Raw genomic sequence first — 12091 nt, forward strand, 5'->3', positions numbered from 1 at the left:
GTCGGGTCGGGTCCAGTCGGGGAGCGGGAACAGGAGCGCGGGTCGGGTCGGGTCGGGTCGGGTCGGATCCAGTCGGGGGGGCGGGGAGCGGGAACAGGAGCGCGGGTCGGGTCGAATCCAGTCGGGGGGGCGGGGAGCGGGAACAGGAGCGCGGGTCGAGTCGGGGAGCGGGAACAGGAGCGCGGGTCGAGTCAGGTCAGTCGGGGGGAGGGGGGCGCGGGTGTCGGGTCTGGTCCAGAGGCGGGGGGGGGGGGGGGGCGGCGGGTGTCGGGTCTGGTCTGGAGGCGGGGGGGGGGGGGGGAGCGAATGTCGGGTCTGGTCGGGGGGGGGGGGGGGGGGAGCAGGAGCTGGCCGTGGGAGGAGCCTTATTCACGCAGCCCCAGTGAGGCCATTCAGCCAGGGCTAGGGGCTGCGAGCTACGGGCCCCTCCCACATAGTTCGGCGCCTGGAGTTACTGCACTTGCGCGCCCACTATAGCGCGCATGTGCAGAGGTCCCGGCACTGTTTTCAGTGCAGGGACCTGGCTCCGCCCCCGCACAGCTCGTACTGGCTGCGCCGAGGGCCAGAGGACCTGCAAGTAGGTGGAGAATACCGAGAATTTTTTTAGGCGCACTTTGTGGCGCGAAAAACGGGCGTCCAGGTCGGGACTGCGCCGTTCTAGGCGCGTGTGGAAACTTGGGCCCTATATGTTACAAAATTAATTACACTGCTTAGAAATCTATGTATCAGACAGTAAACTGCATAGAAAAGATAATTCTGAAACAGTATTTCAAACCAAACCATGACAGTAGGTCAAGGGTTACAAATTAAAACCAATAACAGGCAAATTTAGGGTCAATCTCAGGAAGCTCTTCTTCATACAGACTGATCAATAAATATGGACCTTTCAGGTATTTGGATGATAAAAGAACTGTAGGGCCGTTTTGGATATGTCAGTTTAGATGGGCTAAATGGCCTTCATTTCCTTGTGAATCCAGAAAGAGACTTTCTCCTTTTTCTCCCTTCCCCAACAAGTTTTGCTCAACACCTATTGCCATTCCAAATACAGCAACTTGTGCTGTAGATAAAATCTAGGTGTTACTGCCAAACAATAGTGGGATTTAAAAAACTCAAGCTTACTGGTCTAGAGTTCAACAATTTAGCAATGTACATTCACAACTTCTTTCAATTAAACAATAAAATGATTAAGCTTTTCATTAGGTAATATAGTTTATTAGTATATACATTTGATATTAATTGGAAAACTCTAATCCTTGAATAAAAATGGAATTTTACACTAAAACTACTTAATCAGCTTCATATACCAAAATAATAGGAAAATTAACCTAATTATATGCCATTATATTTTAATTGCTACAGATTTTGAAAGATTAAACTATAAAGGCTGGATTTTCGGGTTGTTATTAGCTCTGAATTCCCCAGAGGGGCGATGGTAAGCTCTTCTGGGCAGGCGGCCAGCTTCCAGCACCCCGCGGGGGTTTTCGGTGCCAGTTTCGGTGGGACGCAGAGCATTACCGTCCAGAAAAGGCGAGCCGGTGTGCAACTGCGCTGGTTGCGACACCAGATCAATTTTTGCCTCCCGCCCGACCCGTAGCACTGCGTGCTGGGACAGCCTGTAAAAACACGCGGTCCGACCTGTAGCAGCTGCAGTGAGCTAAGTAATGTCGACCTCAGGTAAGTGTGATTTTTTAATTTTATTTTTTTGCGATTTAAGTTGTGGTGGCGTGAATTATTTATTGGGAATGTTTTTTGTGGGTTTTTTTTTCTCACCAGGCCTCTCTTACAGCACTCCGAGGCCGGCTCTTTAGCTCGGGATTTTCGCATGCTCAACCGGCCTGGTGCCCTAAGAGAGGTGTGCAACGCGTCACTTACCAATCCACCCCACTTTCAGGGTCCAGCTGCCCAATTTTGCTGACAGAGGCGCAAACTTTTTCCAGGCAGTATCAGGACCTCCCCGCTGCCATTAACGCCCCGAAATCTTTAAAGCCGAAAATACAGCCCCAAGCTTTTAAAGCTCAAGCAAATATCTGGTTAAATCACCCATGTAATTTATTTTAATTATCTGATGATCTATTGTCTTGTACTTAGTTTAAAAACAGACAGCACTTCCTGAAAAACACTGCAACAATAGTGCTTTGAAGTAGGAGTGAATTTACATTTGGGCCAAAGACCAGGAAAGCTTGGAAAGGAAGTTATCACTGGAGCCAGGGTAAAAACCAGGCTCAGGAGCATTCTGTTATAGTATATAGAATGGAGGAGGTCAATTGAGAACGGAGCTTGATGTAGGATTTTGTAAGGAAAACTAGGCCCTTTCAAAAATGGAAGAGGTTAAAGACATTGGTAGGAGTAGGAAGATGATATACTGCCTTGCCCAGTTCAATGGAGTTGTTCAGCCTTAATTAAAGTATATCCCATCTTTTTCCATCAATAATGTCAACTTTAGCTCACCGATTTTAAATTATAATTTGGGGTTATTCACAATCTAGATTTTGTTCAGTTACAATAAAGACATTTAACTTGGCATTTAATTTGGCACCTTCAAAATTATTTGCACATAGGAACTTTAGGCATGTCACATTCTGGAAGATTCTGGAAGGGGGTTGACTTATGAGGAAAGGTTGAGTAGGCTGGGCCTCTACTAATTGGAATTCAGAAGAATGAGAGGTGATCTTATCGAAACGTGTAAGATTAAGAGGGGGCTTGACAGGGTGGATGCAGAGAGGATGTTTCCACTGATGGGGGAGACTAGAACTAGAGGGCATGATCTTAGAATAATGGGCCGTGCACTTAAAACTGAGAAATTTCTTCTCGATTGTAAATCTGTGGAATTTGCTGCCTCAGAGAGCGGTGGAAGCCGGGATATTGAATAAATTTAAGACAGAAATAGACAGTTTCTTGAACGATAAGTGGTTATAGGGAGCGGGCAGGGAAGTTGAGCCGAGTCCATGATCAGATCAGCCATGATCTTATTGAATGGCGAGGGGCCGTATGGCCTACTCCTGCTCCTATTTCTTCTGTGAGCACATAGTTTCAGTGTGACTGCTCCACTAGAGGGTGCTGCAATTCCATTTAAAAGAAGTCCTTCACGAGCTTGTAAGATACACTTTATACTTTATTCAATCTTGGAAACCTCTGAAAAGGTTTAATTGTTCCTGAATATTGGTAAATGCCACAAAGTTCAGGACTGTCGCTAAATTTTCAGCACTATGCTGCAAGCTTAGCCAGACTTAGTTATTTGATTCAGACCTGACTCTCAATCAACATACATTTAACACTCACTTGGATAAAATACTATGCTAGACATTCAGCGATTTTGCGACCGGGTTTTTGGTACTATTTCACCTTTTTTGGCAAAAACCCGGTCGGCGGGAAATTCGGTGATGTTGTGCGGCGCGCTTTCCACGTACCGCTGGGCGGAGGAATGCCGCCGTGCAAGACCCGAAATAGCGTTTGCCAAAAATTTGGCTCTCTCCACACCCGTATTCTGTGCTCAGAATACCGACAGGGAAAATCCTGTCGTAGCAGCCCTGCCAGCAGCGGTAAGTATGAAGACCTGCAAAAAGGTAAGTTAAAGTTTTAATTTTTTTAAGTTATTTTTCAACGATTCGATAGATAAGTGTCTTGTATAAGTTTTGTGTATTTTTTTTTTCCAGTTTATTTTTTGGTGTTTTTTTCACCCTCCCAAGGCCTCTGTCACAGCAGAATCGGCCTCAGACTAAAGTTGGCGAGGATCGCGATTTGCGCCGCGAATCGCTGTGCAACGATAATTTTTTATCACTGCACAAATTAAAGGTTGAATTTCCGGCCTGATAATGATAACGATAACGATAACAAAAACGGTAATTTTGGGAAAAAAATACCGTTTTCGCTGAAAACTGAATTTCTAGCCCTTTGAATAGCATGGTCAGAAAGAACTGATGTCATGAAGTGAAGTTTCAGATTTTTCACGTTAAATGGAGAACAAAGCATTTAATATGGTGCAATATTATTGTATATTGGTTAATGTCTCATTTTTTGACTAGATTGCTTTGGCCCCAAGCTCTGGAACTCCCTGTCTAAACCTCTCCACCTCTCTTTCCTCCTTCAAGACGCTGCTTAAAAAATACCTCTTTGACAAAGCTTTTGGTCACCTGCGCTAATTTCTACTTATGTGGTTCGGTGTCCAATTTTTATTGCATAATACTCCTGTAAAGTGCCTTGGGACGTTTCATTACATTGAAAGCGCTATATAAATACAAGTTGTTGTTATTGTAGATTATTAAAATATAAAATTGCACCTCACTAAGATGAACCATGTCCAAATGTTACCTGAAAAATATAGATTTAGTAATGCCAGAGTACTTTTCTGGCCAGTCTGTGATCAGTGGGGTACGGTAGCGCAGTGGTTATGTTACTGCACTAGTAATCCAGAGGCCTGGACTAATAATCTGGAGACATGATTTCAAATACCACCACAGCAGCCGAGGGAATTTTAATTCAGTTAAATAAATCTGGGATGAAAAAGCTACTATCAGTAATGGTGACCACTACCGATTGTTGTAAAAAGCCCAATTGGTTCACTAATGTCCTTTAGGGAAGGAAACCTGCTATCCTTACCCGGTCTGTCCTACATGGGACTGCATGGTTGACTCTTAACTACCCATGAAATGGTCTAGCAAGCCACTCAGTTGTACCAAACCGCTACGACAAAAGTCACCACACGGAGTGCAGCGCTTCTAGAAGGCAGCTCACCACAACAAGGGCAAATAGGGATGGGCAATAAATGCCGGCCTTGCCAGCGATGCCTAAATCCCATGAACGAATAAATAATTAAAAAAGAGGTTACAAGGCAGACAGCAGCAGTTAATCATGTTTCAAAGTTTAATCTTTTTTGTCAAACTAGTTCACCGCCACTCATCCATTTCAATAATTCCTGACAAAAGATGTTGCTCCATCTGAAGGGTAAACAAACCTATCCACAAGAAAGGATCAAAGTCAAACCCAACTACACCAAACAAATATCTCTGTCAATTATGTCACAGCTCAGGAAAGCCATAGCGAAAGGGATGGGATTATAATATCTCAATCACTAATGTTGGATTTGGACGAATGTAGCTAATTTGCAGCACTCTTGTCCTGAAGTGGAAAAAGTCTCTCTATACTCTGTACAAAGTTTCAGCTGCCGTCCTGAATATTTCAAAAACCTTGGACAATGTATAGCATATTGACAAGCTGGCCTCTTGCACTATATCTAATGAATGGCACTTTATGCAGGACTTCCTCTGAAACATAAACATCAGGTCATGATAAATGGATGCTGGCCACCACAACATAAGCAGGCATCCTTAATGAAAGCATGCTCAGCCCAATTATGTTTCTCACCTTCATCACTGACCTAATGGGTATCATCAAAAGTGACACTGTAATACAGTTCATCGGGTTACTGAGAAAATCCATTCCTTTCTCCTGCACTCCATATAATCCAAAGCCATGCTGACTAGTGGGTTTTATGAGGATGGTCTACTCCATTCCAGGAAAGTCAACATAGTAGGCAGTAAAACATTGCAAATTACTTGTAGTGCCTGTAGAGTTTACACTCAGAATATTACCAGCTGACACTCTTTTGTACACATTCCTTCAGAGTGTTAATAATTATATGTTTCAGCAGGGCTGCTGCAATAAATATTAGGGTATGGGGAATCTCTGTGCTGCCCCTATGTATTATAGTGCAGTTGTTCTGATCATTCTGTAATCCTATGTTTTATATATATGTATTACAGAAGAAGGTGGAGACAAATGGGATAGGGTCAGTTAACTCACCACTCACCCCAAGAGACTTGCATACAACAATTCATTTACTGGGCTGGACAACTGATAAAACTAACCAAACAAGTTCAAGTGTAAGGCAGCCGTGCAACTTAAGCTATGAATATTTTCATTTCTTGTAGGCTGCTTCAGCTTCTGGGAAGTAGTTACTAAAAACTATACCCTATATCGAGGCATTTAAACTATGAGTACTTATTGCCAGGGATTGTGATTTCTGAAGTTTCCCAAATGTTATTTTTATCACATCAATTTAATTAGAAATAGAACATCTTCCCTGTAACTGAGTTACCCAATTTTTATGGATGTCATGTTGAAGTAAATCCAATAAATATCCTGTGTCAAAAACCTATTCGAACCTTCAGTAGTTTTATAAATTCTGTAACATTGTTAATATTTATGCTTTTTACATGACAAAATAGAGTTAAGTTTTCACATTTGTGAAGTAGTAGTTCTATAATCATGAAAACTACAGTTCCACACTCAGATTCAAGCCAAACAAACATAATAATGGAAATAAAGTTGAAATAAATAATTAAGATCATTTAGGCTCCAGCTGTGATGAGCTAATGACACATGAAGAAACCTTTTCATTATTTATCACATTTATGTAGGCATTTGCATAATTTATTATGCTGATTTAATTCAATCAGTATTTTGAACTGAGACTTCACAATGTAATGAATATATTTTACTTACAACACATGACAAGAGTGCCATACAATTACATTTACATATTCCACGCTCATTTCATATTCCACATTCTACATTTGCCTAGTGGTTAGGACACTGGACTAGCAAGGTTATGAGTTCAAATCCCACCACGTATTGAATTCAATACATCTGCTAACTTATGGACTAGCACCAGTTTAAAAAAAACAATGAAAAATGCTTGACTGTCGTAAAAATCTATTGGTTTATTAATACCCTTCAGGGATGGGAAGCTGCCAACCATGCCAGGCCTGGTCTATATTTGACTCCAGTCCTGCACAACATGCTCGACTCTTAATGTCCACTGGACAACTATGGATGAGCAATAAATGCTGCTGTGCTGGTGACAACAACAACAACAACTTGTATTTATATACAGGAGCAGCGTCCAAAATCCGGAGCTCCAAAATGTTCCGGAATCCAGACCGATCGGTGGTAGGGTCATCCGGAATCCATAAAATGTTCCGGAATCCGGACCTACCGACCTCGGGGTCCTGCCGCTGGCCTCACCTCACTGCCGCTGCCCTTACCTCGGGATCTCCTTTGGATGGGAGCCCCGTCCAAACATCTCCTCCGCGACGGGGGCCCTGCCCAAACACCTCCTCCGCGGCGGGGGCCCTGCCCAAATAGCGCCTCCCCCCACCCCCGATGTTCTGAAATCCGGAAATACCCAAACCTGGGCTTGGGTGTTTCTGGATTTATGATGTTAGAAAGACGATCCAAAGTCTGGAAAAACTCAGAATCCAGAACGGCCTCGGTCCCCAATTCTGGACACTGCACCTGTAGCGCCTTTAACATAGTAAACGTTCCAAGGTGCTTCACAGGCGTATTATGAGACAAAAAAATGGACACTGAGCCACATAAGGAGAAATTAGGGCAGGTGATCAAAAGCTTGGTCAAAAAGATAGGTTTTAAGGAGTGTCTTGAAGGGGGAAAGAGAGGTAGAGAGGCAGAGAGGTTTAGGCAGGGAGTTCCAGAGCTTGGGGCCTAGGCAACAGAAGGCATGGCCACCAATGGTTGAATGATTATAATCAAGGATGCCCAAGGGGACACAATTAGAGGAGTGCAGATATCTCGGTGGTGGTGGGGGGGGGGGGGGGAAAGAGGGGATTTGAAAACAAGTATGAGAATTTTGAATTTGAGGAGTTGCTTATACGGGAGCCAATGTAGGTCAGCAAGCACAGGGGTGATGGGGAATGGGACTTTGTGCGAATTAGGACACGGGCAGTCGAGTTTTGGGATCGCTCTACTTTACGTAGGGTAGAATGTGGGAGGCCAGCCAGGAGTGCATTGAAAGAGTCAAGTCTTGAGGTAACAAAGGCATGGATGAAGGCTTCAGCAGCAGATGAGCTGAGGTAACGGCGGAGACGGGCGATGTTATGGAGGTGGAAATAGGCGGTCTTAGTTATGCCGCAGATATGTAGTTGAAAGCTCATTTCAGGGTCAAATATGACACCAAGGTTGAGCCCAGATCTCAAGAACAAATAAAATCTGAGGACATTAGAAATTCAACTTCTGGCTTTCATCACAAATGAGAATATAATCACATCTAGGTTTCAGCATCTGTGGCCTTCACTCAATTCAATACAGAGTGAAAGAACTGAAGTCTCCACTCATAAGTACAAACATCCAAAGTATAATGGATCTTGACAATCTCAGACTTCATTAAATGTCCACAGCAAAATTCAGCAATATTCATACAGGAACAGACTGCTAGCACTTTGTCAGAAATGGAAAGGTCAGACTTTTGTAAAGGGTTATTTTCTACGGCCGAGACATATAGTTGGAGCTTTGGATTCACAAAAATTAACATAAGCAAATTAACAGAATTGAAAGAAATAATAGCACTAAGGAGTGACAAATCCCCAGGACCAGATAGTTTTCATCCTAGGGTTATAAAGGAAGTAGGTGAGATCATTGCAGATAATCTTCCAAAGTTCTCTCGATTCGGGAATCGTTCCTTTAGATTGGAAAATTGTGCCCGTCACTCCGCTATTTAAGAAAGATGAGAGGGAAACCAGGGAATTATAGGCCAGTTAGCCAAACATCTATTGTCAGGAAATTACTAGAGTCTATAATTAAGGATAGAGTGACTGAAAACCTTGAACTTTTTCAGCTGATGAGAGAGTCAGCATGGATTTGTGAAAGGTACGTCATGCCTGACGAACCTGCTTGAATTTTTTGAAGACGTGACTAAAGTAGTGGGCAGGGAACTGTCTATGGATGTTATTTATATAGCCTTCCAGAAGTCATAAGAGACTGCCAGCTAAAGTTAAGCTCACGGACTGAAGGCAAATTATTAACTTGATTAGGAAATTGACTGACGGGCAAGAGACAGAAAGGCGGGATAATGGGCAGGTACTCTAATGGGCAGGATGTGACTAGTAGTGTCCCACAAGGATCTGTGTTGGGGCCTCAACTATTTACAGTATTATTTAACGACTTAGATGACGGATAGAAACCCACATATCCAAATTTGCCAATGACACAAAAATGCATTGTAAGCAATGTAGATGGAAGCGCAACATTATAAAGAAATAATAGATTAATTGAATGGGTGAAACTGTAGCAAATGTGAGGTCATCTACTTTGGATCTAAAGAACTAGTATACAAGGGGATAAGAAGTTATGCTGCAGCTATTCAAAGCCCTGGTTAGACCACACCTGGAGAACTGTGAGCACCACATCTTCGGAAGGATATATTGGCCTAGATTTACCAGAATGATTCCTGGATTCCAAGGGTTAAATTATAAAGAGAGATTAGACAAACTAGGGTTGTATTCCCTGGAATTTAGTAGATTAAGGGGCGATTTGATCAAAGTTTTCAAGATATTAAGGGGCACTGATAAGGTAAGTTAGAGAGAAACTAGTTCCGCTGGTTGGGGAATCTAGGACTGGGGGCATAGTCTAAAAATTAGAGCCAGGCATTTCAGGAAAGAAGTTAGGAAACACTTCTGCACGCAAAGGATGGTAGAAGTTTGGAACTCTCTTCCGCAAACAGCAATTGATTCTAGTTCAATTGATCATTTTAAACCAGAGATTGATAAGATTTTTTATTAACCAAAAGGTATTAAGGATATGGGCCAAAGGCAGATATATGGAGTTAGGTCACAGATCAGCCATGATCCCATTGAATGGCAGAGGATTGAGGGATAAAATGGCCTAATCTTGTTCCTATTGCTTTTATTCCAAACTACATCTGACCCAGGTTTGCTTATCATTATAGGCAGTCCCTCGAAATCGAGGAAGATTTGCTTCCACTCTAAAAGTGAGTTCTCAGGTGACTGTACAGTCCTATATGGGAATTACTGTCTCATCACAGGGACAGACAGTCATTGAAAGAAAGGGTGGGTGGGGAGTCTGGTTTGCCGCACGCTCCTTCCACTGCCCGCGCTTGTTTTCTGCATGCTCTCGACGACGAGACTTGAGGTGCTCAGCGCCCTCCCGGATGCTCTTTTGCCACTTAAGCTGTGGTGGCCAACTGTGGTGGTTGTAGTGCCCAGCCGTCCTTAATGGGGAGGGGCCGCCACCATCTTTTTTGTGTAGGCCCAACTCTTTTTTCAGTCAGCCCAACAATGGCGGTCACTCATTCGGCTGTGCCATCAAAAAGCATTCCAGCACCCCCTTCTTGGGTGCCAGGACTCTGGCCCGACCGACATCCTCCCTGGTGGCCTAGTGGGAGGTACTGAAGGTGCTGCTCAGATCGCAGCAGCCCTCCCCTTTAAGAGAAGGGGAGGGATGTTGCGACGTGGCGGCATGACGCGGCGTGTCAGTGACATCATCAGCGCTGCGTTTTGAGTTGCTGCTGGCGCCCCAGGAGCGCCACAAGAACGCACCATTACAACCCACACCATTTTTTTCCCCTAAAAGAGGGCAAATCCTGCCGGCTCCGGCGTTTCCCATACCGGTACAAAACTAATCACTAATTCGAATTATATGCTGCAAATCCAGTGATGGGCAATTTCGACCCCATAGATCTCTCACTGTGACATAATACATGAAGGATATGTCAAAAAGGGGTATGAATGCCACACAGGTTCATTTAGTTGTTAGATTGCCAAACTTGTAACTGCCTTTTACCTAGATAAGTGAGCATTTTTGTCGCTCAAGAAAATCAACTGAAGCTGCGCTGCAGTATCATACTAGTGGAAAAGTATTTCCAAGTATTTTCACAAGATATTCCCACACAATCACTGCATCAAATGCTCTCATCTTAGTTAGTCAATATGTAAATGCAGTCAATTTGCCATAATCTATTTTAACAGTGACATTTACTTAAACACTTAACAGAAGAGTTTTCAAGTCAATGCTTCTGTCTGGCAGCTGTGCTATTGAAACCGCTCAAAATCTCCACCGCTGAAAAGATTGTGGCAGCCTGATTGTCTATCGCTACATCACCCTTTATAACATTTAGTGTTTGGAAAATGGAAACTAATTTTGCTTTTTATGAAGATAGTTTTAACTATTGAAAAAAGGATCACAGTTCTCTCTCAATCGTTAGTACACTGCACAGGATGAAGAAGTAAAATAAGTAAATCAGAAGTTTTTTTTAATAATTAATGAATACACGCACTAACCTGGTGAAACACTTCATTGATAAAATTCACATTAGCTTGAGAGGATAGTAGTACTCTCTGAACCATCTCATAGACTGGCCGATGTTCCTCTTCAATGCTGCAGATGCTGGAGGCACTGAGTCTTCGGTCAGATAGAGTACTGCTGTTGGAGTGAGATCGATCCTGTTCGGAGGACCCATTTGTTTCCAACTCAATGGCTTTCTCCTGAGCTGATGGGTTCGCAGTCACTGACTGCTTATCCAGCAAGAAAATCAAAAACAGAAGTTTAATGTGAGAAATACATTTTTCCTCTATTGTCCTAAAGTAGGAAGCCAGGACCTGCTGCCATTGCCATCTCGCCCAGAAACAGTCAACATAAGTTGGATCAATATGTGAGGCATGCTTGAATGGTATAGGGAGATCACATTCCAACAGTTTTTATTCCCTCTATCAGACATAAGACAACGAATGAAACTCATTCTCAAAGGGAAGCTCAAGTGTGAATATCATTTCAGAGTGGATTTTGAACTTGATTCTCCTGGTTGCAAGTCTAATACTCAAAAATACATTTGCCAAGCAACCAGCAGCAACCAACTGCGATCATTAGAATTCAATTAATTTGTGTATTCAATGTACTGAAGTAGCCAAAATTCTCACCTTGCTCTAAAATCATTTACTGCCAGAGATGCTTGGTAGTGGGTAGCCCTTAGGTTCATGCAGCAAATCTAATTGTGTAAAGAGTTCGCCTATTTAAACAAGATGCACTTCTTTACTTAGCTGATGTTATAACTGATATTAGTGAAATTCTGCCAACTTAAAAGCTCGGCAGCCTGAGTCAGTTTCCTATGCAGCAGATGGTAAAATGATTGTAAAATGCTTGCTAACAAGTCATATATTCTAGTTGACCTGGCTGGATTAGGGAATTGATTCCCAAAGTAATGTATAGTGCAAAAATAAAGCATTTTAGAAATTGGATTTAAAAATATATTTAGGAAGAAAACATTACATTTACATCAAAATAA

At 42.8% G+C, this 12091-nt stretch overlaps 1 protein-coding gene across 1 annotated transcript in view; it reads right to left on the reverse strand.

The window, feature by feature from the left end:
* Positions 1 to 12091, reverse strand: part of LOC139259393 (ral GTPase-activating protein subunit alpha-2-like) — a gene marked incomplete at both ends in the record, with an annotated part of 117663 nt that overhangs the window by 21429 nt on the left and 84143 nt on the right. Inside the window, one exon of the mRNA XM_070874859.1 lies at positions 11091 to 11321. Coding sequence (XP_070730960.1) covers positions 11091 to 11321 — 231 coding nt within the window. The remainder of the gene's footprint in view (positions 1 to 11090; positions 11322 to 12091) is intronic.

The sequence above is a fragment of the Pristiophorus japonicus genome, unplaced genomic scaffold, assembly GCF_044704955.1.
Source record: "Pristiophorus japonicus isolate sPriJap1 unplaced genomic scaffold, sPriJap1.hap1 HAP1_SCAFFOLD_994, whole genome shotgun sequence".
NCBI classification, from domain to species: Eukaryota; Metazoa; Chordata; class Chondrichthyes; family Pristiophoridae; genus Pristiophorus; species Pristiophorus japonicus.